The sequence below is a fragment of the Ursus arctos genome, unplaced genomic scaffold (genome assembly GCF_023065955.2).
Source record: "Ursus arctos isolate Adak ecotype North America unplaced genomic scaffold, UrsArc2.0 scaffold_6, whole genome shotgun sequence".
In the NCBI taxonomy this organism is placed as follows: Eukaryota; Metazoa; Chordata; class Mammalia; order Carnivora; family Ursidae; genus Ursus; species Ursus arctos.
Genome location: NW_026623078.1, coordinates 74,218,734 through 74,246,473, shown reverse-complemented (window position 1 = coordinate 74,246,473; position 27,740 = coordinate 74,218,734). Strand labels below are relative to the sequence as shown.

At 54.1% G+C, this 27,740-nt stretch overlaps 1 protein-coding gene across 1 annotated transcript in view; it reads right to left on the bottom strand.

Annotated features, from left to right (window-relative positions):
- LOC113252724 (uncharacterized) overlaps nucleotides 1-27,740 on the bottom strand; it is a 217,626-nt gene that overhangs the window by 18,594 nt on the left and 171,292 nt on the right. Inside the window, exon 4 of the mRNA XM_057307800.1 lies at nucleotides 1,198-1,346. Coding sequence (XP_057163783.1) covers nucleotides 1,198-1,346 — 149 coding nt within the window. The remainder of the gene's footprint in view (nucleotides 1-1,197; nucleotides 1,347-27,740) is intronic.

Here is a 27,740-nt window from a genome sequence, read left to right as displayed (position 1 = left end):
CAGAGAGGAGGGGGAGGCCCAGGTCAGTGGAGAGGCGGGAGAGACAGAACGTGGCAAGTGTGGGCGCAGTAAGGAGAGGCGGCTCACCGGGGAGAGGGCTGTTAGCCCACTCTACGCTCTTCCACGCCCTCCCTGCTTCATCCACGTCGTTAAGGCTGACAGTGCTTTCTGACGGTCAGGATCGCTCTAAGATGGCTCCACATGACTTCGTAAAGCCACTCGTTCTTTTTAACAGCTGCTCACTACACCTAGTTCATGGTCACATCATGACTTAATCAACCGATCCCCGACGGAGGGGCTTCAAAGACTGTGTCTCACAAAGACACATGGGCAGGGGGAGCACGGAGGCGTTTTCTCGGGGCAGTGAAGCCTGCACGGGGTACTACAATGGTAGACACCTGTCGCCCATCTGTCTCAGAAGGCGTAACACAGGAGCGCACCCTAACATAAACTATGGACTCCGCGAGAACGACGGGTCAGTGTAGATTTGTCCACTGTAGCAAGTGTCCCACTCTGGCGTGGGATGTGGATGGTGTGCACCTGGGGACACGGTGGATATGAGAACTCTCAGCATTTTCTACCCAATTTTTCTGAGACCCTAAAACTGCTCTGAAAAATAAAGTCCGTTTAATAATAATAAAAGCCAATCGATCACACAAGTGTGTGTCACAACTGGCTCAATTCTATTCTGTTTACTGTTGACCTTCTTTTCTCCTGAGTTCAAGTCATACATACTCGCCTGCTTCTTTACGTCCCCAGGAATCTGATTAAAAACGAGGCCTCGGATGTCAGTACATCGTCTTATCACTTGCCATTTCCAACACTATTGAGATTTAGATGATGCTTACACCGTCTGCACCTTGTGCCTGTGTTCCTCCAGGAAAACTTCCCAGAATTCCCCCAGTGCCTTATAAACTCGGTTTTTTCCTATTCTTCTTATGCAGTAAAGTCTCAACACTGCACCTCCACAGGCTGGTGACTCCCTGCATGCCCCCCTTCCTCAGACCTTGGTGGGACGCTGCTAGAAGGACCTTACTAAGCCTTGGTGAGCAACTCCTGCCATTTCCACAAAAGCACATGAGGAAACAAACATATTTCACTTCTTGTCACCAAAACCCCACTCTTCCTGCCCCTTCCTCCTCTGGACCCTGGTGGTTTCATTCCGGAATCAAACGGAACAGTAAGCAAGACACCAACCTCTCTTCATTCAGGCCATCCCCAGAGCGGGTCAGCATTCTTCTTTTCCTTCTGGGTCCTGAGCTGTTCAAGAATGCAGATAGCCCAAGGCTGGAGAGAGGCAAATCTCCACAGGAGCTCAGGACTCTGCTACAATCACAGCCAACAACCTAGGAAAACACAGTAAATATCAATTATGCAATTTGGAGCCCAAGGCACCTTGAAGAAAAGCATCCATTACAAACAGAAAGAAGATAAAGAACACTTTTCTCCCTGGCTGAAATGAAGAAGAACCGCAGGTAAGGGAGGTCGTCCTACCCGGGAGAGGCTGTCTCCACTGAAGCCCACGGCGGATGCTGAGGGTTTGCACGGACAGGAGTACAGCAGCCCCCTCTCCATCCTAAGGGATTCAAGACCCACTGGAGGGTGTTGAGAGAAAGACTGTGATCCGTGTGGTCATAGAGGGAGGGACCAAGAGCTTTGGGAACAAAGAGGAAGGAGGCACTGACTCTCGCTGCACAAGTTAGAGAAGAGGCTATTTGAGCTAGGTATTGAAGAGTAGGGGGCCACCAGGCGGAGAAGGGGGGGGCCGTCCAGATGTCTCATCATCATGTGTGACATGGAGTGTGGAAGAGTGGCCAGCGCCCAGGCGGTAAAGGACAGCCTTCATGCCACGTTGAGAGGTCTTGCTTTCCCCTACAGATGCAACGGGGAGTCACAGAGACTCCGGAGCAGCAGAATGACAGATGACCTCTGTGCCTCATCACCACCATGAAGGGTCCCTCGGCCACGTGGGACCCAATATACACGCTTCCCAGGTCATCCCGCAAAGCAACAGACACAGTGGTTAAACCAGTGGCCTGCAGAGCCAGCAATCTGTCTTCAAATCCCAGCTCTGCCGCTACCAGGTTGTGCAAGCTGCTTACCTATTCTGGTCTTCTCACCTGTGAAATGGGGGTAACAGCAGCAGAGGCCTCTCTCAGGGCTCGTGCATGAATGGGGAATTGGATAAGTCGCTACATGGAAGGTGCTCAGACCAGTGTCTGGAGCACGACAGGGGCACAACACACGACAGCTGGGGGGAGGGGCTGCTTCCAGCTTCCTTGTTCCCCGGGTTTCCTCTTTCAGCACTGTCGTTTCTCCCGAGACATGAGCTGCCCTGAATCCGAGCAAAGGTGAGCAGGCTGAAGCCCAGGTCTGCTTCAGGAGGCTGGAGCTCTTGCCTGAAAGAGAACTGGAGGACTGCGAGCTTCTCACGAGCTTCCCAGCATCCTGCAGCAGGTGCACCTGAGCCAGCGGCTCTCAACACCGCCGTACCACGAGTCGCCTGTGATGTTACAACCTCAATGCCAGGCCCCACTCCCAAGTCAGAATCTGGGGGGGAGGGGGGGTGGAGGCAGGTGCAGGGAATTCCTGCAGCAAGAATTGTAAATTCCATACGTGGGTCCAGCTTTACACCCCGTTTGAGAACAACCGATCTAAGGGCCGAACTGAGCAAGGAAGGAAAACGTGGCAGAGTTCGGGAAAGGGCTGCCGCCCTGAGTCGGGTAATCTCCAGAAGGCACCTGGCTCCCCAGGTTTCTGCTTCCTCAGCCACGGGACAATGCCTGGGCACCTTACCTCTTCCTGGGACGTCACCCTGAGCTAGCAAACTTGAAAGTGCCCTGGATCATTATGATTGTGACAGAGCTCAAAATCTTCTGGATTTTGAGTCAAAACTTCTGGAAATAGGCAAGGTGAGAGCATACCAACAAATACAACAACGAGGGGCATGCAGGGGAAAACGCTTTGGTTAGGTGCACAGAGCTGGTAACCGGTTAGGCTCTCTCGCTAACCAGCCATGTTACTAGCAATCCCATCCCTTTTGTCTTCAGTTTTGTCCACAGTAGACCAGGGATAAGAACTGATTGGCCAATCGGACAAGGTGTCTGTGAAGCCCAAGCAGGAAGATACAGGTCATACTACGAAGGGTCAGACTACTGTAGAGCATTTTTATTTCACATTTCCTAGGTCCTCCCTGTAACGTGGAAAGTTCCAGAGACAGAAATGCCCCCTTTCACAACTGCTGTAACGGAGGGTAGGGAGGAGACCAGGAGCAGCGCCGGCCACATGAAAGCTTTCTTCTCAGCAGGCTGGAATAGGACCTGTCAGGGTCCAAGTGGGGATCAGCGATAGGCCAGGAGGGCAGGGTGGGGCCGAGGGCGGCTCCAGGGAGACGTTAAGATAGGAAATGTTATCTGGGAACAATGGAACCACCATACCGTTGTCCTGGCCTGGATCTGACAAGCAGGGATAAGGCTCCAGGAAACACATCCCTCGACAACTGGCCAGAGTGGCCCCAACAGACCACCCACCCATTACAGTGGTTTTGCACCCATCCAAGCATGCACCAGCAATGGGCATACATCCACCATGGACTGAGAACTATGTTAGAAGGTGGGGATGCAGGGCACCTGGGGGCTCAGTTGGTTAAACATCTGCCTTTGGCTCAGGTCATGATCCCAGGGTCCTGGGATCGAGCCCCCATCGGACTCCCTGCTCGGCGTGGAGCCTGCTTCTCCCTCTCCCTCTCCCTGCAGCTCTGCCTGCTTGTGTTCTCTCTCCCTCTCTCTCTCTCTCTGTCAAATAAATAAAATTAAAAAAAAAAAAAAAGGTGGGGATGCCAAGATGAATAAGGCCTGGTCTTCACCCTCAGGAAGGACAAGACAAGGCAAATAAAGAAGTAACATTTAAGTACAACATTAGGAACTAAAACACAACAACAAAACAGCCGCCACTCACTGCTGGCCAACTATGCATCAGGCAGCGTGCTGTGTATGGTATATTCAACATCTCAAACCCTCGGCGCGTCCCCTCCAAGTAAGGGTACTAGCTCCGGTGTGCAAATAGGGTACCTGAGGCTCCGAGAGGCTGATTACTGGACACAGATCACACAGTAGTTAAGAGGCTGGGCTCACGTCCGGATACAGAACAATGCTGCTCTTAACACTTGGGCTCCTTCCCCACAGCTCAGTGCAACAGCCCAGAGAATCAAAAGGGAATGAGAGAGAGTATCTTCTCTGACGCACCTCTTCCAGGCACTGTTTCTGCATTTGGAGAAAGCTTAAACACCGTAAGGAGCAAACAAGAAACAGGCGCAGCACCTAGCCTATGCTTATTGCTCAAGAAATGCTTACGAATCAGAATCCAGATATAATAGCATCGGAGGGCGCAGAGCAGAGGTGCAGGTGTTTGGGACGTTGCAGACCCAGGGCTGCGGGCTGGAGCCAGCGATAAATCCCAAGGAGATCAGCTGACCCGCCCATTGCCTCAGGCTGACATTTCCACCCACGGGGAAAGGAAGGCCATGCCCTCTCTCCAGGGCTCTAGGCAACAGCAATCTTGTGACCCAGCTTCCAGTCTTGCTTGGTTCCCCCAGTTCCTTGAAAATACTTGTACTGATTTCAAGACAAAATAACTCAAAGGAGCTTCCTCCAGGACCCCCTCCTGATAACTCAAGGACCATGCACTCACACTGAGCTGTAAAGTGAAACCTATGGGCTCTATGGGGCTGCCAGTTTCACCTGCGGGATGCTGTATTTCTGAATTCGCTGTCCCCATCTAAAATCCAGGAAATTCCATTACATTACATGGTCCAAAAATTAACTAGGCAGCCCTGGTCCCATATAACACAGTAGCTAGCTGACTCCTGAGGAGGGTGGGGGGGGGCCTTATTCAGGGCATGTACCCTCCCACTGGCCACCATCTCATCCCTCAGGGACCACTGAGCCTAAACTCGCCACAGAAGAACTGCGGCTCAGAGAGGTGAGGAGACTTGCCCAAGGTCACACAGCAAGCCAGCGGCAGGATGGAAACCAGAACTCCGTATTCCTCATACAAAGACCTCGGTTTTCTCTTCTAGCTTAGCTGCCAGTCTGAACCAATCGCAGCCTTAGAAGTTACACGATCCACTGACATCGGGCTAGAACAAGGCTTCTAGGGTCAAAGTCCAGCTCAGGCAGAAGCGATACCCCCCACGACCCAAACACAGGGCATCATCATCAGCCCAGGCCCGGTCATCTGGACGACTCTTGCTCAATGTTATTCTTTGCTTCATGGTTTCCACATCCAGAGGAACAATACTTCCCTAAAAATCAATTGTCCCCAGCAACCCACCTACACAGTTCTTGGAAAATATGGGTTAAACATTTTGCTGCACAACACAGACACACACACACACACACACACACACACACACACACACACAGAACAAAAAGGGTGAGGGAAATTCATCAGCATGGTCCTGGACTCTTCATTATTCACACCAAACGTTTTTTAAGTCACCAAGTTCAAATGACCCTGTCCCTTGGGGCTGCAGAACTATTTTTGCCAACACTTGCCAGTAAGAAGGCTCCACATGTTTTAATAAATGGAATTACTCAGTATCAGGAGACACAAAATGGCTTCGAGAGGCCATGAGGTCAGGGGAACTGAAAATGTCCTGGAAGGAAGATGCCGGAATAATCCATTTCTGACACAGGAGAAGGAACAACCCGGTTCCATGCCGCCGCCCAGAACACTGGAGAGGCTGACACATTGCAACAGATCAGTCGAATAAATAGGCAGCCCCAGAGGGATCATTTCCCAAGCTTCCAGAACAAATACGGAGATAGAGGGCAGCAACTAGTCCCAGGGGATGCCGACACATAGTAAGTGCTCAGTAAATATTACACACACACACACACACAGAGTTTCTGAATTTCCTGACTTGTGCCAGATAGCCCAATGGTCTGCTTCTCTCTGCTCACACTTGCCCTCTTGGGGAATCACACCAGTCTCAAGGCTTAAACAATAGGACTCCAAAATACATATCCAGATATTATCTTTTTATTCCATGCATTAGCGTGGGTTCCTCAGAGCAACAGAAATGTAAATAAGGAATTGGCTCACCCAAGTATAGAGACTGTCAAGTCCAAAATATAGAGGCTGTCAAGACAGCCAAGCCGACTGGAGACCTAGGGAAGAGCTCATGCTGTTACTTGAGTCTGAAGGCCATCTGGAGGCAGAATTCCCATTTCCTCGGACCTTCAGTGTTTTTCTTAAGGCCGTCAGCGGACTGGATGAGACCCACCCACATTTTGGAGGGTAAGGTGTTCTACTGACGTCAGTATTAATCTCATCCAAAAAAAATACCTTCACAGTCACATCTAAACTGCTGGGATTTTTAAAGATTTTATTTATTTATTTATTTGTCAGAGAGAGAGAGAGAGAGCTGCACAAGTAGGGGGCGGGGAGGCAGAGGGAGAAGCAGGCTCCCGGCTGAGCAAGGAACCCAATGGGGAACTCAATCCCAGGACCCTGGGATCATGACCTGAGCCGAAGGCAGATGCTTACCGACTGAGCCATCCAGGCGCCCCTAAACTGCTGTTTGACCAAATGTCTGGATCCCGTGGCCTAGATGACTTGGCACATATTTTTTTAAAAGATTTATTTATCTATTTGAGAGAGAGAGAGAGAGAGAGAGCGCGCGCATGAATGGGAGGGGCAGAGGGAGAGACTCTTCAAGCAGACTCCCCTCTGAGCGTGGAGCCTGACGTGGGGCTTGATCTTAGGACCCCGAGATCATGACCTGAGCTGAAATCAAGAGTCGGACGCTTAACCGACTGAGCCAGTCAAGGCGCCCCTTGACACACAAAATTAATCCTCACATTTCTGATGCATATATCCAGCTACTTCCTGCATATCTCTCTGCAGATGTCTGAAGAACATCTCGAACATAATGAGTGGAATCCTACCTGCAAAACAAAAACATTTCCAATCCCCTCACTGATCCCCTTAGAGGAATAAATGGAAACTTCGCTCTCTACTCGCTCAAGGTAAAACCCTAGGATCATCCTTTATCTGATACTCTGTATCGAAGCCATCAGCAAATGCCACCTTCATGATACATTCCTATCTGATCGCTTCTTGTGATTTCCTCTGCTACCACCCACATGCAACTATTGTCATCCGTTCCCTGGATTTCTGCAAAAACTCCGGGTTTCTGCCAGAGCCTCCTAACTGGTCTACCTATTCCCCCCTTCGCCACCTTCGGTCGATTTTCAGCAAAGCAGCCCGAAGGAGCCAATTAAAATGCAAGTCAGATCTGCTCAGAAGCCTCCAATAGCCCCAACTCAACAGAGAAGAGCCAGCGTCTCTGCCACAACCCCCTCTGAACCATATCATCTCTGAGTTTCTTCTGCTCTTCATGGCTCGCCTGCCTTTTCCCGGGGGGGGGGGGCACCCACATGGGGCATTTCCTGAAGCCTAGCCAGCACCACCAGGCCTTATAACCCGAGCAAGGACCACGAAGGCATCAGTGCAGTCATCTGAGGACAACGTGGGGTGGGAGGGATACGGGGCGTGAACTAAAGGAGAGGAGAGGAGGGTCCAGGAGGGCATTTGTGTCTTTGAAAGACTTCCAAATGCAGCTGGTGTGGCTTGTTCTCCAAAGTGCATTCTAAAAAGAAGAATCAGGTGGCTGTCAGGTAAGGAGAGGTGGGCGGAGGGAGGAAGGAGGGAAGGAGGAGAGGGGAGAGTCTATACAGGTGCCCGGCAACCTCTGCGCGCTCACTGCCACGCAAATGCCATTTCACGCATCCCCTGCTGGAGGGATCCCAGCAACAGAGACAGAAAGAAGACACTGTATTTGGCTGTGGCCAGGAGGAAGAAAGCTGCCCAGGGGCCAAGAGGATGGGCAAACTCACAGTACCGGTGGGATGGCTTGGCAAGAGAGCTGACGCCCCCTCCCCATCCTCCCGTGCCCCTTCTGCCGCTGACAGGATCTGAGGACAAAGGTTCAAAGGCTGCAAGGTCCCTTCTGTGTTCTGAGGCCTTGGCTGCAGACTTTTGGGGAGGAAGAGAGGAATCAACATCTTTCATCCTGCGGAGCACGAGGCTGCCTTCAGATGACCTGCCCAGCTACTCGGCAGGGCGTTCTGGCAACAAGGCGAGGTTCAAGTCCCTGTGGGGCCTCCTCTCCCTGGGCCAAGTGAGACTAACCCTCATCGCTTCTCAGAAACGCCTCTCGGTGAGCAGGATGCTGTCTGCTACAGAGTGTGTTCTTCTAAGCCACGAAGGGTCTGTCCCTAGAGAGGCGACTGATGGGAACTGGGCTCTGTACGGGACGACGCTGAAGGGCACCAAGCTAGGGTTGAGCGGGAAGACAGGGCCGGCGGGAGCGTGACCTGATTACTGACGGGGTCTTGTAATTCCAGAGACCACTGCGCAGCCTCGAGCCCAGCGATGGGCTGCACCCCTGTCTTAGCACCTAGCACTGCCGGGAGTTTGACTGTTTCTCCCTCCACCTCCTGTCATCGTGCGTCCTGTTCGTGCAGTGGCCAGTGTGCTCCTTCCCACGGAACCCTCACACCCCACAAAGTACCTGCCCCGTGGCGAACGCTGAATAAACATGCACTGAATAATAATGCCACTCAGGCAAAGGAGAGGAAGACAGGCTGGAGACTCCTGGAGAAATCTGGAGCTCTAAGGAACCGTCCACAGACACCGGATCCTAAACAAGGTTTCAGACAGTGAGTGGAAGTGTATAGCAGTGATTTCTCAGTGCGGGTATTTGGGCTATTTTTCAACTGGTCAGAAATTCTGCCGGGGTCCTTTTCAATAAGGCCACAGATAGCCCCCAAAACGTCAAGTTTCGTTGCTTGATACTGGCCAGAACGGTATCAACTCAGTCTGGTGACAAGGATCAGAAACCCCAATGGGTGGATATTTTTAGGTAAGAAAGTGTGGGGTTTAGGTAAGAAGGTGGGCAAACGATTCCCTGACAAGGGAAGTTTGTTTATTTGAAACAATTCTCTAGCAAAGAGGGCGAATCAGTAAAAGGGATTTCTGGAGTTGCAAATGTGGGGGGCCTTGCTGGGCTAGACCAGTGGTTCTTAATGGAGGACGCCGTTGTCCCTCACCCCCCCTCCCCGGGAACATCTGGCAATGGCTGAGGGCATTTTTGATGGTCGCGACTAGGGACTGCTGCTTGGTGTGTACAGACTGGAAAGGAAGGGGTAGTTTCTGGCAGACTTTTTGACCAATTGAAAATCCTTGGTCTTTTACATCCTTGTATTCCAGAACCAGGCATAGGCCTGGGCCCACAGGAGGTGGCCCTACAGTATGTTCTGCACGCCTGAATCCATGCACGCTAATGTTATTATAGAATCAAAAGGGATAATGAGCAGGAAGGGACCCATCCAGGTCCCACATGAAAAATGTCATCCATCTATACACACACTGAGCAGTGGTCCTTCGGGGAACAGCACTGGTGGTTAGGAGCAAAGGAATTGCTTTTGCTTCGGGCTGTTACGGGTTGAACTATATCCCTCAAAAAGATATGCTGAAATCCTAACCCCAAGTACCTATGAATGTGATCTTACTTTGAAACAGGCTCTTTGCAGATGCAATCGAGTTGAGATAAGGTCATGGTGGAGTAGTGCCCTAAGTGCGGTAGTGTGGCCCTAAGTGCGATGACTGGTGCTCTTGTAAGGGGACAGAGGTGCAGAGACCGATACACACAGGGAAGAAGTCCAGGGTGGAGGCCACAAGCCAGGTGCCCTAAGCCGCAGGATTCCTAGCTACAGCAGAACTGGGAAGAGGTAAGGAAGGATCCTCTGCCAGAGCCTTCAGGGGGAGCACAGGGTCTCCCTAACACCTGGATTTTGGACTGACGGCCTCCACAGTATGAGGGAATAAACTTCTGTTGGGTAAGTCACCGAGTTGTGGTGCTTTGTTACGGCCACCCTGGGAAACTCACACAGGCTCTAACATCCTGAGCGGATCCTTTGGAAGACAAGAGAGGGGACAGAGTCAGCCAGGATTCCTCTACTAAAAGCTCTTCCTGTAAGGTCATGATCCCGGCCCTCATCCCCTGGCTGAACCACCTCCATCCTCCCCCGTGACCCCAAGGACCAGGTGTCCACAGACTCCAGTGCCACTTAAAAATCCAGAGTCTGGGCAGGGTGGGCAGCTGCCAAGGGCTAATGAACACACAGCCCCCGTGCAGTAAATAGCGCTGGGTGACCGATGGACCCATCGGTTAGTGAGACGGGTGAGCACGGAGGGAGCTCTCTGCGTTCCTTGGCCGTCACCTTCCCGTTTACGATCAGCAGGGATTTTCAGATGGACCCCTAAGACAATCCTAACTGCATAGTACACCCAATGGATCTGCTCGCGGGCTCTCTGTCGGGGGGCCTGAGGGCAGCTGCAGGGCCGAGCGTCATGGTGGGGAAGGCTGGGGAGCCGCCCACCCAGGCAACACTTTACAGGGTGCGCTCACATCTGTGCTCCGTGAATTACGACGACATCCGACTGCAGAAATGCAGAGGGGCGGGCACCACTCCCACACCTGCGAGCTGCAGGAACTCAGCTCTGCCAGGTTCAGAGCTTGCCCAGGGTCCCACGGTAAGTCAGGGGAGTGGGAGCTCCGAAGCCAAGGCTTCCCACTGCAGACCCACGTTCCTTCCCTCCGACAGACGGGCCCTGCGCTGTTACAACCGCATGACCACGACATGATGGAAATCACAGCAGGAAAGCAAAGCCCGCCTGTATCTGCCATCACGCTGGCATAAGAACTTGAAATTCCCGAAGCAGCCTCCCGAAGTCATCTACATGAACACGTATTTTCACGTTGTGCTCATGTGAGATTATGTGTCTTGCTGGTGTCACTCAGCGTGCTACCTCAAGGATCTCAAAATGCTCATTGGGCATTCAATCAATCAATTTTATCTCGCACCTGCTATCTGCCAGGCACCTGCGTGGGCAGTCAAGACAAGACACGGTGAGCAAAAAGGACACTGTCCCCACCAAAGTAGGGGAAATAGACCTTAATTAAACAACCAAGCAATGAAATTATTAGAAACCATGATAAGTGTATAAAAAGGCAAAGCGTCGAGCTCTAAGAGAGCCTGCAACAGGAGCTTCAAAATGATCATTTTAAGGGTCTCATAACGTTGAACCAGGTGGCTAGTCGTATTTATCTAACCAGCCTCCACTTAATCAAGTTTGGTTTCAACTTTTTATGATCACAGCTAAAGTTACTCTGAAATATCTGGAAATGAAATATCATGATGTCTATCATTTACTTGAAAATATTTGAGAAACAAAAAGATGAAGTAAATAAAGCGAAGGTTTACGACTGTGAACACAAGGCCAGGGGTGTATCTAGGTGTTCATTATAGTATTCTCTCTACTTTCCTAGATGTTTGAAATTTTCCATAATCAAAGGTAAAAAAAAAAAATCATGGTTTAATAGACATTTGCACAAAATAGGTTTTTTTCTCCCTTGGAATTATCCCCTTAGGATACAACTGAGAAATGAGGCAACGGAGTGAATAGACGCAGACACCATCAAGGCTATCTGTGCGTACTATGCTAACAAAACCCATTCCAAACATTCTACCAATTGCCACAGGCAGCCCATACGTGCACCTGCTGTCCTCTGGCCTCATTACGGCAATGGATGGCAATGTTTAAATTGTTTCCTCCTTTAATTAGTGTAAATAGGCAAGGTCCATTGTATTTTACATTTCTCCCATTTTCCAGTTATGCATCTGAACTGCCTTTTATAACATCAGTGAGCTGCTTAGAGTGCAGACAGGAGGGGTCTGAGAAACCAGGAGGACCCCAGTTGAACCCCAACTCCTCTGCCCCTTAGTCGGGTAAATGCTTTGGCAAATACTTAAGTATCCAGGTTTGGGGTTGCTTCACCTGAGAAATGGGTGAAAAGTCTGCCCAAGAGGGGGAGGTGGGGCTTAATGGGACAGCCTTATGGGGAAACCCCTGAGACAGCCTGGGGACAGAATGGGTATTCAATGAACTGCCTGGTGCCTTCTCCAGCCTGGAGCAGACTGCGTCCTTCTTCCACCTGCCAACAGAACCTCACTGCAAACCGTGATCTCATGCTCCGGTGTGAACACAGGTGCTGTGTCGTCACCTCTCGGAGAGCATCACGTGAGGCACAAGATGAAGGGCCCAGGCTTCTCGGACAGGACCAAGAATCTGGGCTGGCTGGGGGCTCCCTCTTTTTGTGGCTCTTTCGCCCAGCTGGTACTTATGCTAAAACTGCATCGAGGTCTACCCTCTGGATGGATTTGTCTTATGACCCAGATGCTTCCAGGCTGCCCACTCACTCTCCAACCCCTCCACTGACATGGCTTCAAGAATGCAAACAGTCTGTGATAACAACATAGAAACAAAGGCAAATTACTTCCGGGGGGGTTGTGGGGGGGGGGATACCCTATAGTAAAGCAAATCAAAGCAAACCCCTCCTCTCTCCCCCAAATTTAGTACGGAACCAAAGAGTATAAATTCCAGATTCACATCTGAGATCACCTCTTACTCTCTGTGTGACCACAGGCAAACCAGCCTGTCTGCTCCTCAGTGTTTCCACGTGCAAGCAGCAAGAAGGATCACTCACCTCTGAGCGGATGTGCGCGATTAGAGAAGAAAATGGTGTTACCCAGTCACAGCCCAATGGAACACAATCTGTAAAATGGGCACAAGGGTTCCAACTTCTCAGGACTGTGGCCACCACAGCCCCCCCTCCCCCGCCAAGTGCTTGGTTCTGACCTGCCTGGGCTCCACCCACTGCCGGGGGTTCCTCAATCCCAGCACCCCTGGTAATGGTGGAGCGGACTCTGCTGTGAGAAAAGGGGTCCAGGCGACCTGTTGTCAAGTGAGAATCCCAACAGGGGGTCTGCAACTGACAAACCAGAGCAGCATCAACACGGAACGTCCCAAGGAAGGAGCCCGAGCCCAGGATGCCTGGGTGGCCTGCGTGGCTCCACGCACTCGGCTCGCACATGGCAGGGACAAGACACATTTTTACTCAAGAGGAGCTTATTATATTCAAGAGTAGCTTAAAAGGAAACACTGGGGATTCCTGTGACTTGCGTTACCCCGGGAGGATCGGGGCCAGTGACCAGCCCAAGAAAACTCACGACTCCTACTGGCCCTACCAGCCCCTATCAAAAGGCCCAGCCCAGAAGCCTCTCCAGCTGTTGCCCTGCACTTGAACAGCCCGTGAGCACCTCTCCAGCACCCAGCGTCCTGCTGACTGAGGCGGCGACACAGGGCAGGGACGAGAAGCTTTGAAAAACTATGTGCCAAAAGGCCTCTCGAGCAACGAAAGGTGGAAACAGACTTGAACCAGAGCACTGGGACTCCAGGGATCTTGCTCTGACCCACTGAGCCACCGGGGGTCCTTCGTCACCACACAGGAGCAGCGTTAAACTCATCACACCATACGCCACGATCTGTCGTATTAGTTTCCCTGTTGCTACTGTATCAAATTAGCACCAACATCATGGCTAAAAAGAGCACAAAGTCATTCTCTTACAGTTCTGAAGGGCAGGAGACCAAAATAAGTTATAAGGCGCTAAAACCAAGGTGTCAGGAAAGCTGGTTCCTTCTGGAGGCTCCAAGGGAAAATATGGTCCTCACGTCTTCCACTTCTAGAGGCTGCGGGCATTCCTGGGCTCCTGGCTGCATCACTTCATTCTGTTTCCATGGTCACAGGGTCACATCTCCCTCTCCCTCCTTCTCCTAAGGCCACTTAAGATTACATTAGCTCCTCCTGGATACGCCAGGACAATCTCCACATCCCAAGATCCGTAACTTAACCGCTTCGGCCAAAGTCCCTTCTGCCCCACAAGGTGACAGTCACAGGTTCTGGACATTAGGATGTGGAGATCTTTGGGGGGCTGTGATGGAGCCAACCACATGTGTCACTCCTCCCCGCACCATGTGTCACTCCTCCTCGTATCCCCAGCACATAGCATGGTGCCCACCAGACAGTAAGTGCCCAGGAAATACAGAAGGAGAGAAAGCAAGGAAGAAAAAGGGAGGGCCCAGGGTGGGGATGCAATCCTAAAGTCTTACATCATCCCTGAGCCCCCCACAAGGGCGAGAGGGAGAGAAAGCTTAACTAGCAGGTATGCGTCTCCCGGGAACACTTATAAATTGTAAGGCATGGCACCTTAGTGGCCCGAGGATGGCCTCCCCGGTGCACAGTGTTTGTTTCCTGTCCCCATGTGTTCCCATAGCTACTGCTGCTTGCACGGCAGGCCGGCGGGCAGCACGCAGCTCCTTTCCTGCGGATTTTCTGGGAATCCAGGCAGGGCTGGAGTAGCCAGCTGGCTTACTGCTGTGTCCTGATGAAGGCACTTTCACTGCAAGAGAAAAGACACCACCGGAGACGCCTCCAGGTAACTGTACGTTCCCCACAAAAAGCTTTGCCTGCCAACCCCCAGCACTATTCCCCCCACCACCACCAAGAAATGGAAGAAATGGTTCCTTCTCAGGGAAAAGACCATCGCAGTGATAGCTACTGCTCACACCTGACCTTTGCAAACAAATCATCTGTATTCTTTTCAGCCAATCGGGCAAAAGAAATGTTTGTTTCTGTGGGGAAACAGAGGCACAAGGCAAAAGTCACCAGCTGGGAAAAGGCAGACTAAGGAATCCTGGGTCTGTTGGATTCTCAGGCTGGGCTCTTTCCGTGTGGGCACAAATCTGTCAAGCGTGAGGGTCAAACCGCGCCCCTGGAGCCACGGGCTTTGTGGGTAGATGGCGAGACAGGAGGGCTCCCCAGCGTCCAACCCAGAGCTGAGGGAGCTGGAGCCCAAGCCCTCTGCTGACCGGAGCGTATCCCACTTGCAGTCACATTTACGTAGCCATTCTGCTCACTAAGGTGACATCCACACGTGCTGGGCATGGGGGTGGGCGCCGGGGACAGGGAGGTGATGGAGTCACTGTCCTCGGAGGACTCGGCGGACACACACACACACACGGATAAACCTGACCAGGGCCGGTGGTGCTCTCAGGACCGGGACGGTGCTCGGCTGAGGCCGCGCTCCTACACAGAGGTCAGCGGCCCCAGCTGCGGGGGCGACGAGAGTCTCATGGAAAAGCAGGCTCTGCTGCGAGGTCCCGAAGGATGAAGAGGCGTTTCCCCGGATTAAGAGAATACTAGACTTTGTATAGAGGGGAGGGCGCCCCCTTTATAAACCTTGAGCTCATGGGGAAAAATAAACACCTGAGCTGATGTTTGGCACAGACCATGCACAGAGTGGAGAGAAGGCAGGGAAGAAAGAGGAGGAAGAAGAGGGAGAAGGAGGAGGGTCTCTTGTTTCTCTTTCTCCCATTTGAGGCTCTGCACTTGGCCTTTATCAGGCCAAAGGTCAAGGCAAAAAGAGGCACAGATGGCAATGCCTCTTCCTGCCAGGGAGGTGCGCCGGCAAAGTGGGTGGCTGCCCGGCCTTCCAGGCTGGCCCCCCGGCAATCACCCTCGGACACACATCTTGGGCTGGGGAAGCAAGCAAAGTGTGGCGAGGGGTCCAGGGCAGCGGGTGGAGGACAGGGCTCCTCGGGGAAGAGCCTCTGAGACAGAGGTCGAAGGCTGTACTGGCATTTTTACTCCTTGGGGCTGTGCCGTGGTAAAGGGGGACAAAGGAGGAGGAGCCACTGCTCTAATCACGCCTGAGGAATCCCTTCCTTTGAAGCCATTTTCAAAATCAGAGCCCTGACTTGCTTTGGATCCTCAAGGCCGGCGATTTAAGCGGTGAGGCCCCAGCCCGGCACTGTGGCTACTTTACGGCTGAAGGGCCTTGCCGCTCCGTGACACTGACATTTGGGAAGCCCCCTGTCCCAAGACTTGGGGTCTCAAGGGGAATCACCTACTATGTAGTCTCTAGGGTGGCCACCCAGAGGGAAGCTTGTGGGAAACCAGAGGCTCTCCTCAACCCTGGGAAGAAGAGGTCACTGTTTTTCTGTCCTACAGCATCTTTTCCTCCCTGCGTCCAGCCTCCAAGAAGCACTGTGCCTGAGAACAGGCTGCACGTTTGTCCTAAGTCGGACCTGGGCATGGGCCTGGGCCCTTCCACACACGCACCTGGGAGACGGGCCGAGGACATTCTGCTGGTGACTGAGCCACTTCTTGGCTGGGGTCATGAAGCCTCAGGAATCATAGTAGTTACCCCCCACCCCCTAAGTGAAGTGCCAGCTTTCAGAAGGACATTCCCAGGCTAGTCTGCTGGGCCCAGGAGACACACGGAATAGAGCTGAGACACCCCCAGACACTCCAATAGACCAGACGAACCAACCACAGCCGAGCCCAGACACGGGGGAAGTCCAGCCAAGATCAGCAGAGCCGTTCAGCCAACCCGGCCAGGTGCACAAGCAATAAACGCTTATTACTGGAACCAGTGAGATGCCGTTGCTTGATGCGCGGCATTACTGGGGCAGTAAATCTTAAATTCAATCTGTAGGATGACAGTAATAATATGGATCTCCCGAGGCCACCGTGGAGACTAAATGAGACAAGTGTTTGCTCTCGGTCAATGGGAGCTGTGATCCCACCACCTTCACGAGAGGGTCTGCAATCACCACCGGACCGACCGCAGAGCCTCAGTCTCCCATCCTGAGGGAGCTGGCCAATATCCAAAGAGGCGGCATGGGTGCGGGTGACCTCTCCACCCTCCCCGTGCTCTAGAACCCACATCTCCCTCCCTGCCAGGCCCTGGCACGGTGAAGCAGAGTCCCGCGGCCCTGTGCCCACCCCGGAAGTCAGGGTCGGGAGCCACGGGTCTGCCCCCACCTGCTCCTCCCCAGCTCCAGGCCTTGAAGAGGCCCCCACGTGGCTGTGTGCATCTCGGCCACCGCGTAAGGCTCAGTTTCCTCAGATCTCAAAATTACCCCCCTTCCCGGACTTGCTCTGAGGGCGGGATATGCAAATGGGTTTGAAATTCCAGCAAGAAGCAGGTCCCTACACAAAATGAGGCCGCCTCCTCTACCATCGTCACTGTCCCCTCCACCGCCACCACAACCCCCAGCATCCTGACGGCTGTCATGACCATCATCATCCACAGGGAAGCATCGTACTCAGGGGAAGAAGGAAAAAAGAGGTGGCTATAGGCATGTGCTCTACAGCCAGAGGGCCTGGTTTGAATTTCAGATTGGCTTCTTGGTAGCTGTGTGACCTTGGGGAAGTTACTCAACATCTCTGAGCTTCAGTTTTCTCATCTATAAAACAAGAATCATAGTACTGCCTACCTCACAGGGTCATTATGAAGATGGCATGAGTTAAGACACACAAAGCAATGAAAACGGTGTTTGGCACGCAGTGGATGCTCGGGACGGTTAGCTGCCACGCTCGGGGCTGCCGCGGTCACTATGGTTAGGCCACCACATAGCAGGCCCGTTAAGTGCCTTCAACTCCTTGAATCCTCACGAGGGCACGGAGAAACATAGGGGGACTTGCCTCGCTCTGAAGGCAGTGCCGTGCCCACTAGCCCAGGGACCCAGGCGATGGGCAGGCCACAGCAAGGCCCCAGAACGTGCCCCCAGCCTTCCCACACCCACACTGACAACCAGGAAACAGGCTGATAAGCTCCCTGCCAGTTCCCGGGTCGTTTTCATTTCACTTGAACTGCTTCTGCACCTTTCGTTGTCTCCAATGCACTCAGCTGGGCAGGCGCCCCGTGGCATCAAAGGCTCTGCTGGCGGCAGATACAGGGAGCCGCGGTGCCAAGGTCCCTCCCCCGCCAGCCCTCAGTGCCCCCGCCAAGCAGCCCGGGAGATTCGCAAAGAGGAGGTGCCTGGCCTTGTAACCACTGTGGGTGTTACTTAACCCTCAACTGCGAGGTCTGTTCGGAACAGCCCAGGTGTGCCAGGCAGGGGCTGATGGCCAACTTGCTCCTTGGACCAATGGCGGCAGGCAGATTGCTGGCAATGGATGGGGCCAGGGAACTTGACCTCTGCACGTGATGGAAGGGTTCAGGAAAGCTTTGTGGCAAGGGCACTGCCTGGAATCCAGCGTGGAGAGATCCCTGCATCCACAATTCAATATTCAAGTACCGAGCACCTGCTCCAGGCCGCTTCAGCTGAGGGACTCAAAGCTAATCTGACCCGGGGCGCCTGGGTGGCTCAGCCGGTGAAGCATCTGCCTTCCACTCAGGTCATGATCTCAGGGTCCTGGGATCGAGCCCCACATCGGGCTCCCTGCTCAGCGGGGAGTCTGCTTCTCCCTCTCCCTCTGTCTCTCAAATAAATAAAAAAAATCTTAAAAAAAATTTTCAAAAAAAGCTAATCTGACCTGGTCCTGGCCTCAGAAGCACAGAAGCTAGTGCGGGGGCCATGTGGGGAGACACGCTGAATGCTAGGATGAGTTGTGAGCAAGAAGGATGGGGTCAAAAGAGAAACGGACTTAACTTGGTTCATTCACTCAATGACTATTAACAGGGCACCCACATGACAGGTATTGGGGACACAACAGTGAGGCAGGCAGACACGGTCCCTGTTTTCGTGGAACGCGCCTTCTTGCTAAGTCGGCCTCTGGGAACCACAAAGACCTCCACGGACAAGTGTCTGGGTGTCAACTGTGCCCCAGGCACCTGGGTAAACTTGGCAGGTGCCCGACAGCGCAGGGAACTGGCTAGGCCTCTGGAGGCCAAGCTGGGCTCGGATACTGCTTCCCGCCCTGCCTGCTGCTCAAAGGCTCAGGAACCTCAGTGAACATCAGCAGTAATGATAACGCGTTCCAGCAACTGCTCGTCAAACGCTTCGTGTGCCAACACACAGAACTTCGTTCCTCCTCACCCGACATCCGTGAACCAGGTGTTCTATTCTCCCTTATAAAAGAGAAACTAAGGCACGAAGCGGGTAAGTCCCACGGCTAGCCTTGGCAGACTGAGGTGCTCAGCACACGTCTGTAGTCAAGGCCTTTGCTTCTACTCCCCTCCCCCCACCCCGCCCCCGTGTCCTGCCTCTGTCCTTACAGAGCTGAGAACCCAGCCAGGCTGTTCACGCTGAACGCCTCCTCTGTGGGGACCAGAGCTGGGTTTTACGACAGGACAGGCCTGGGAAAAGACTCTGGGCTGTGGGAACAGTCCAGCCAGGAGTCCTGGATGAATGTCCATGCCAGTGGAGGCAAACATCCGGGCACTGCTGTCCCTGCATGCAGGGGCCCCGGAACAGCCAGGCCCATGGAGCCAGCAAGGTGGGCCGGAGCTGCCAGGGCCCTGGCACCAGCCCCGGCCCCGGCCCCGGCCCCGGCCCCTGTGTGCTCGGGCCAGCTCCACTGGCTGGCTGTCAAGGCTTCAAAGCGGTGTGCCAAGCAAGCTGGGGGACCGGGCTGGGCTGGCTCGCCTGAAACGGAGATGGAGGAACAAAAGGAGGCCATGTGGGATAGTCTGGCAGGAGCCTGTGGCGGGACGGAGGGCGGGAAAGGGGAGGCGGTGGAGGGAGGGCTGCAGTGATCCATGATGCAAGGTGAAGTTAGCGCCGCATGGCCAGCAGGAGGTCCCAGGGTGGCACCTGTACAAAGACGAACCGAGCATGGGGGAAGCGGGCTTCGGCAGGTGGTCGGCGGCTGGGACAACCCCGGTGCCTGTTAGGGGTCCACAGGACTCAGGGAGGCGTCCATGCACTTCAGAGAACTCATTCACTCATTTCTCCACTTACCCCACGTGGACTAACACCCACTACGAGCCAGACCCTCAGGAGTGCAGAGGACCAGCCATGAGCCAGAGCGACAGGCGCCCTGTCTCAGTGAGCCTGCTCGGTGGCAGCTCCCCCAGGCCTGGCTGGGTGGGACCCCGGGGTCCCTCCGGGATGAGGACAGGGCGGAGCCTCGTCGCATGGCAGAGCACTTAGGGGCCCATGTGGGACCCACAGACACAATGTCTGGGCTCCCTTCCTGACTCCATCACCAACTGTGACCTCAGGCATGTGATTCACCCCGAGCCTCAGCACCTGGCACACAGCGTGTGTTCGGTAAGCGTCCCTGGCAGCCAAGCCCATCAGCACATTGGCAGGTGGGGGTAAGCCCATGACGTAGCACAGGACTCCTGTCCCTGGGGAAAGGCTCTTCCAACTGCATCCCGCCAGCCCCTGGGGAATCACTGCCATGTGGAGGGAGAGAGGCTGGCACATTCTAAGCGCCCGGACACCTGGATCCATTGTAACTGTTGCAAGAGAACACGGGGTGGGGGGGTGGGGGGGAGAGGAAGTGGTCGCTTAACTGGGGAGACAGTGTGCAGCTTGCCCTCGGCCACACAGGCAGGGAACTGGGATCCCACCATGTAAGAGCCCCAACTTCCAGCCCATTCCAAAGACACAGTCACGCCTGGTCCCTGCTGGAGAGGTCCTCACGTTCTCCTTGGAGATGACAGCCACACGTAAATGGAACAGCTTGTGATCAAGGGTCACAATAGGTGGCCCACAGGAGAGCTCAGGGTGATCAGGGACCAGGCGTGGCCAGACAGGACCAGAGCATCAGAGCACAGGCTGAGGAGGCAGGGGCCTGTCACAGCCCCCTTCGCTTGGTAAGTGAGGGTACTGGAGCAGAGGAAACACGGAGGTCTGTCCTTCCATACCACAGACCCCTGGTTCGGGGGGGTGTGGGGGTGTGGCGGAGAGCCAGGAAGGAGAAGGTCCTTTCGAGGGAGAAGGACCTGCAGAGCACACACAGCTCTGGGTGCTGCTCAGCACCCCCAGGGGGCGTGGCAGCTTCCTCCCCACCCCACCCCATCAGCCCTGGCACCCCTGCTCTCCGCAGGAGGCAACATTGCACGCTGAGAGGAAGGGTGCTGAGAGGAAGGGCGAGTCTCTGAAGCAGGGAGGGCTGCCTCTACCTGCTGCCTCTACTCACTGTGGAACTTGGGGGAAAAGCCTTTCACCTCTGGATGCCCCGGCCGTCTTGGGTGTCCTATGGGGGTGACTGAAACCTGCCTCAGCAGAGGGAGACAGCACACAGCAAAGCCTAGACAAGCAGCAGCTCAGGGAAATATCAGCTCCTTTCTTTCTACTCTGACCTTATTTTGAGTGCAAACTCCCTGGAGAGAAAACCCATGGCTTTTTGGATGTACCCAAATGCCAAAGAGTGACTCAGAAAGTCTGGACCTTGGGGGGAAGACCTGGCTTCCAGCCTTATTCTACCTGTATGGACTGAGAAGGGTACAAGGTCTCCTGGCCTCAGACACCTCACCTATAAGATGGGTCTGGCAATGCTCCGTCCCCGGGGCGTGGGCGACTGGGACACATGTGCTGATACAGCCAAGTCTCTGCAGATCAGAAAGCTCTCCACGTGCTGGTCACGGCAATGCCGTGTCCGAAGCAGCCTCGGAACCCGTTTCTCTCATGGTTCTGACAGGAAGGGAGGTGTCCTGAAACTCCGGGTGAATTTAAATCATTGCTAATGTCTCATCAAAGGCGGCCAGTGTGTCACCGGAGGTCCTCTCCTGGCCAGAACTCCAGAAAATACTTCTTGACGTGGCAAGAGGGCCGGGATGGCATGAGGCCGGACATTTGGAGGTGCTGGGATGCTGCCAACGGGGGCCTGGCTCCCTCCGGGGGCTGAAGGGGCCCGACACCGAGCTCCCGGGCCCCTTGCCAGTGTTCCGTGCGCGCCAGCGGAGCCTCCTGCCTGCTCCCGGGGTCACGTTAGGTGGTGGTGGGATTACTACCTGCCTGTCAGGTAGCTGAGAGAGGGGGGTACAGAGAGGCCGAGAGACAGGTCCTTGGAGAAGCTGCCAGCCCCAGCAGCTGGCCCCCGAGGCCCGGAACGCCCAGGGCCCAACGGAAAGCATCCTGCTTCCTCTCCCGACTCGCTGAGCAAACACAGGAGGATAGCAGGTGCCCGGGGCGGCTGGCCAAGCAGTGCTTCTGCCCGCCGCTCCCTCCCCCTCCAGCCCAGCCAGCGCCCTGGCCCTGGTCCCGCTCTCAGTCCCTGGGCACCCGGGCCAGGGGCTTCCGTCCGCAGCCATTCGGTGGCGTGGAAACAGCCCACACCCAGTGGCTCTGGCAATCTGTATGTCTTACTGCATACTGCCAGGAGCTGAGGTGCACACCTGGAAACTGCTGATGCCTTTGCTGGAAACCTGTATTTCACTGACGCCACTGACCCATGAGATCTCATCCAGACACACCGCAGGCCCCAGAGGGGCTGTCAGATAACCTGCTCACCGTGTGCGGCCGGGGCAAGCCAGGCCTCTGCTCTTGGGGGGGCGGACTTCCTCATGGACGCAATGACGGGCTCAGGCCGGGAGCCTGCGAAGATCCCCGCAGAGCGTGATGGGGTCGAAAAGAGGCTGTCTTTGCTGTCAGGCGGCCCTGGACATCGAGGTTTGTGCTGCTACCTTCTTCGCTGTGTGGCCCTGGGAATTCATTTGATGTCTCTGAGCTGTTTCTTCATCTTCCAAGGCGGGGAGGGCAATTCCTCCCGGCAGAGTCTTGCAGGAAGGATCAAATGAGAATGGCCAAAAAGGGGCCACGTGTGGAGCAAGTGCCCAAAATAGGGGGGGCCACTAGGCCCTCCTCACCCATGGTAAGTTCTTAAATGGGTATCTGTAGTCAATCGTTTTCCTTCTGAGAAATAGAACAGGCTCGCTTTGGGGTTTGGGACCCCTAATACTCGCTGGATCAACAGAGGCTTACTAATTCCTCATCCTCTTACATAAAACTAGGACCTGAGCTACTCCACTCCCAACACACACACGCACACATTCATACTCCCCCCCTCTCTCTCTCTGATTCACTGCCTCACTCCCTCTATGCATATGCAGCAAATGGCACTTCTGCTCCTAGCGGAATTCAAACGAATGGGGGAATGGTACTGATCGCAGCTGATCAGAGACGTGAGTAGACAGGGAGCCAGCAGCAAGCTGGAGGTTCACAGAGGGCTTTCCTAATGGTTTCTCCCTATCAGATTGTTCAAATACTCAACTAGGATCAGATGGACCGCGGAATGCAGGCAATGCTATGGCAACCCCTGCCCGAGGCAGGTTTCAAGTCACCTAATAGTTACTATTGATATTCCCATTGTATCTACCACTAAAAAATCCACTGTGTCACAACAAAAACTACGTGGCATAGACACTAAGTGTCTGTGTGTCTGGGTGGCCAGGCAGGGGGCTCTCATGATCTCCGTGGGGCTCACTCAGGGGTCTGGGAGTTGGATGGTCTCAACGAGGATTGATTAGAGCCCCTTCGCTGTGTTCTGTGTGTCTCTCCTCCTCCGCCTGGAACACGAAGGCTAGCCCCAGGGATGTTCTTCTCTTGGTGGGGACGGAGGCGCAACAGCGTAACTGGAAACCCTCTCTTTGTGGTATATCTGAACCTGCTTGTGTTGGCCAGCATCAGAGATACAGGGCATGGGGCAAGAGCTGGGGCCGTTTGTGCCATCCGTTCGCCACCGCGTTAAAGGGAGGAGACATATAATTATGTCACTTACACAGTTACTGAGCTAACTGTCCTAGTCAGGATTTGAACTCCGGTTACTCGGGGCTGTGCTAAGCCCTGCATCACTGCCACTGGAGCACAGGCTCAGAAGAGACGCACGGACAGTTTGCAAAGCCAGGAGAGCCAACCCGATGCTGCAGTTGGGCCGTGCCAGGGGAGACGTCCGTGCATCTCAGGTACGCACGGCCCTGCTGAGGTCACAGAATACTGGCTTCGTCCAAGAACGGACTTGCAGACTGAGAATGAACACAGGTTTGGTGACCAAACTCTCTTCTTCTTCTTCCTTTTTTTTTTTTTTTTTTTAAGATTTTATTTATTTATTTGAGAGAGAGCACAAGTGGGGCCAGGGGCGGGGGGGGGGGGTGCAGGGAGAGGGAGAAACAGGCTCTCTGCTGAGCAGGGAGGCTGATGCGGGACTTGATCTCAGGACCCCAGGACCATGACCTAAGCAGAAGGCAGACGCTTAGCCGATGGAGTTACCCAGGCGCCTCCCCAAACTCTCTTCTTTACCCAATACAGAATGAGGGCAAACAGCAAGGAGTTAGTTAGAACAGCTGGAATCAACTGGCAGCCCTATTTGGGGCAAAGAGTGTGTGAATTACGCAGTCCCACAGAAAGGAACGCAATCTTCCAAGCTTCATAAACCCAGGATAAAGGTCAAGCAAAGGCTCCATGTTAGCGGTCCTCCCCCACTCCCCACCCCACAATGTTCTCCTTTTACTGGGGATAAGGAGAACACGCAACGAGCCGCGTCTGCACCGGGTCCGCAGCCCTGCTGTCTCTGCTTGAGACCAGAGAGAAAAGGCCAAACAGGGATGGGAGCTGATACCCAACGTCAGATTCAGTGGTTCTGGGCTGGGGCTCAGGAGCTGATAGTTTTCATAAACGCCCCCAGGAGACTCTGATACAGTTACTCCTCCCATCACACTTTGAACCCCTTCTTCCCAAGAGGGATGAAGGCATGTGGCTGTCAAATCACCCCATGCCCTACAGAGACCGCCTGCACCCAAGGCCCCGGGGCACTCCTGTTCTAGCGGAGTAACACAGGAGTACCTCCAACAAGCACGCACGCGCACACACACGCCGCACAAACTCATCACGCACAAGCGATGCCGAGCGCGGGGCGGGTCTGTCACTGGAGCAGGTGGCGGTGTTCACGCCTCGCACGGACAGCACTGTGTCCGCGCTCCGTGCGCACAGCGCCGCCTCGCCGCCTCTCCATAACGGGAGGCAGGGGATATTTTTATCACTTATCTCTTTCAGGTGAAAACAAGGCACAGAGAACTTCAGGGAAGTGGAAGTGTCCGAAGTCCCAGCGCTAGTAAGCTGCGGGGTCCAGATGCGGCAGCAGACACTCGGACCCCCGCGTCCATGTTCCCACCACGGGCCGCGGACACGCAGGAGCATTAATCCCGCTGGGGGTGCTGCCTGCCGCACTGCGCTCCCGTCTACCCCGTGAGTGCCGTTATAAAGCTGGGAGTCAAGTTCCTGAACGTGCCTTGTGGCCTGAGTACCTTAGAGCAAAACTGTTCCGATCCTAAGTCCTTTTTCTGACGCCTTTGAGACGGGAAACGGCTTACTCCCACTACCTCTCATGTTTCCTTGCCCACCTCCTCATGCTGGCCTCCACTACCCTTCCTGCCAAGCCGCCCATCCAAAAGGGGGTGCCTTGAGGAAGGCAGCTACCCCGGGACCTACTGTGTGCTCCCAGGCAAGGGACATGCCTTTCTTGGGCCTCCCCAGCCCTGCCAGGGCTACGCATCCTCGCCACCCCCCAACCCACTTTTGCAGACAAGGAACTGAAGGAGCCTCAGAGAGGTTAAGCAACTTGCCCATGGCCACACAGCCAGTCCAAGGGCCAGCCCTGTACTTGAACTTCAGTCTCGTCTAGTCTAGATAGAGCTTGATCTCTCACCTTCTCTAAAGTGTGATTCATGCGCCTGTGTCAAGGCCCTTGGGGACTGAACAAAACGTCAACATCCAGTCTGAAAAACGTGATGACCATCTTTCCTGGAGGGAAAGGAACTTCCTGTGTACTTATTAAAAGTAATGGCAAGGCGGGGGGCGGGGGGGGGGGGTTCGAACTGGGAATAGGAAATATGCTGCTTCCCAGCAAAGGAGCGTTCTGGAGCCAGGGAGAGGCTGTTTTTGAAGGCACATTCCAAGGAGGGGTCGGCTGCCTGCAGTCAATGCCCGGGGCTGCTCGGGAGGCCCCCGGGCTGCGTGCTGGCTCTGGCTCTCCAGAACGTTCTCTGCAGACGTGGCTTTTGAGGATGGGGACGGGCGTCCAGCCAGCAGCTGAAAGGACGCACTCTTTGGCAAACTTCCCTTGGATGGGATAAGGAAAAGTTTTGTTTCTTGTTTTTTGTTTTTTTTTTCCCCCTTCCTACTCCATGTTTCCCCAGCTTGGGGAAGAAGAGAAGAAAGAAAGAAATGAGCTTCCCTATCCTGACAAAGGAGAAGAACTCACAAATGGAAAATCTAACAGACCGAAAACGAAATTCTAAAGAAAATACCATCACTTCTAATTCGGGCCTGCTCAAGGACCTCAAGGGGCCTAGGATGACTGTCCATCTGGTGTGGAGACAGCATCTAGAAGGGGTCCACCTCGTGCAAGAAGGGTTACTAGACTGAGGATGAGGAGTCCCGGGGAAACTGCACCCAGGGGCTTCAGTGGGCTTCCATGAGCTTACAGCTTCACACCTGGTCATTTCACTTGGGACATCATTCTTGCCATGGCCACCAGCCTCACATCCCTGTGATTATTCAGTGTGAGACTGGGGAGGAGAGCCTTTAAAATGGTAAAGCCCTGCTGTACATGTGAAATGTTAAAAATCTTAACAATCAGCGAACTTCAGCAATAATGTTCACCCAGGAAAAAAGGGTTGCTCTCCCTCGGATGAGTGGAACAAAATGGTAGCTGTAGAGAGAGGCAGAAAGCTTAGGGGGCACAATGCTGCAGGCTCTAGAGCCACACTGCGTGGCTGGGAAGTTAGGCTCTACTCCTAACCAGCTGTGTGACCTTGGGTCAATCACTTTCTCTCTCTGTGCCTGCTTTTTCATCCATAAAACGTGAACACTAATAGTCCCGACTCAGAGCATTGTTGTAATTATTAAATAATCTAATCTATTATGATCCAAACACAGCCGATATGCCTTTGCTATTATAGAATTAGTGACAGTGATGCTATGTTATAAATAGTAAAATATTATTCTCCAATGTTTGGGCCATCTCCAGACTCACTATAAGCAGCTCCTGCATACATAAACGCTGTTGTGGAAAGAGTATGGTAAAAATACTTCTGAGATGGTTTATGATCTTCCAGACATCCACTTTAAAACAGTGCAAAATGAGTCCACAGAATACTCACTTAAGAGGTATTTTAATGAGCAACTGCAAACACTATGCCTAATACGGGGGGCAGGCCCTCAATGTCCTACTGTCCTTCCCCTGCATTCTGGACGTGCCATGACCGGGTGGTGAGCATGGGTGATGGGTATCGTATCTGTGGCTCTGCATGATGAACAGGGACAAAGGCCCGACTACCGCATGTACAGTCTGGTGGGGGCTGGGCCTTGTGCACCACACAGCTCCGTGCCAGGGCCTCTGCGGACCCTGTCGAGGCTGCAGGGATGCGGTGGCATGTAAGCCGGGCCCTGCGGGACTGGGACGGCCGGGGCAGGCCAGGGGCAAGAGGAGGAGGCAGGCGCACAGGGGGAGTCCTGGTGAAGCAGGCTCGGAGGCATGTGACTTCTCGGCCTAGGGGTTTGCATTTGACTCAGTGGGAAGAGGACCCCCAGGGAGGCCTGTCCCTGGGGAGTGAGTGATGCAGGTAAGGCTGCGCTCCTGAAAGCGCATCGGACAGCCGTGCGGAGGACGGGAGGGCAGAGGCAGGTCCGGAGTCGGGGAGACCCCCCCGAGGAGGTTGAGAGCAGCATCAGGGGGTCTGACATCAGGAGCTGAACTCCATGTAGTGGTGGAAAATCCGCCAAGTGGTGACACTTGGCAGCAGGAGAGCTGAACGGTTTGACAGATGGTGGAATCGCCTCACTCAGGGGAACCCAGGGGAGCGGGGCTAGGGCCTGGAGGAAGACACACACTGGGGACTTGAGGGTCTCCTAGGGAGAAGCCCACACTCTGGTAGTCAGGACAGAAGGGCCTGGAACCTGGGGGTCTGCAGGAGCTTTCTACAGCTGCAGTTACAAATCACCACCGATACCAGACGTGGCTTCAAACGGCACACATGCCCCGTCTCCGTCTCCAGGTCAGATGGGCGAGTTGGCTCGGCTGGGTTCTCTGTCCC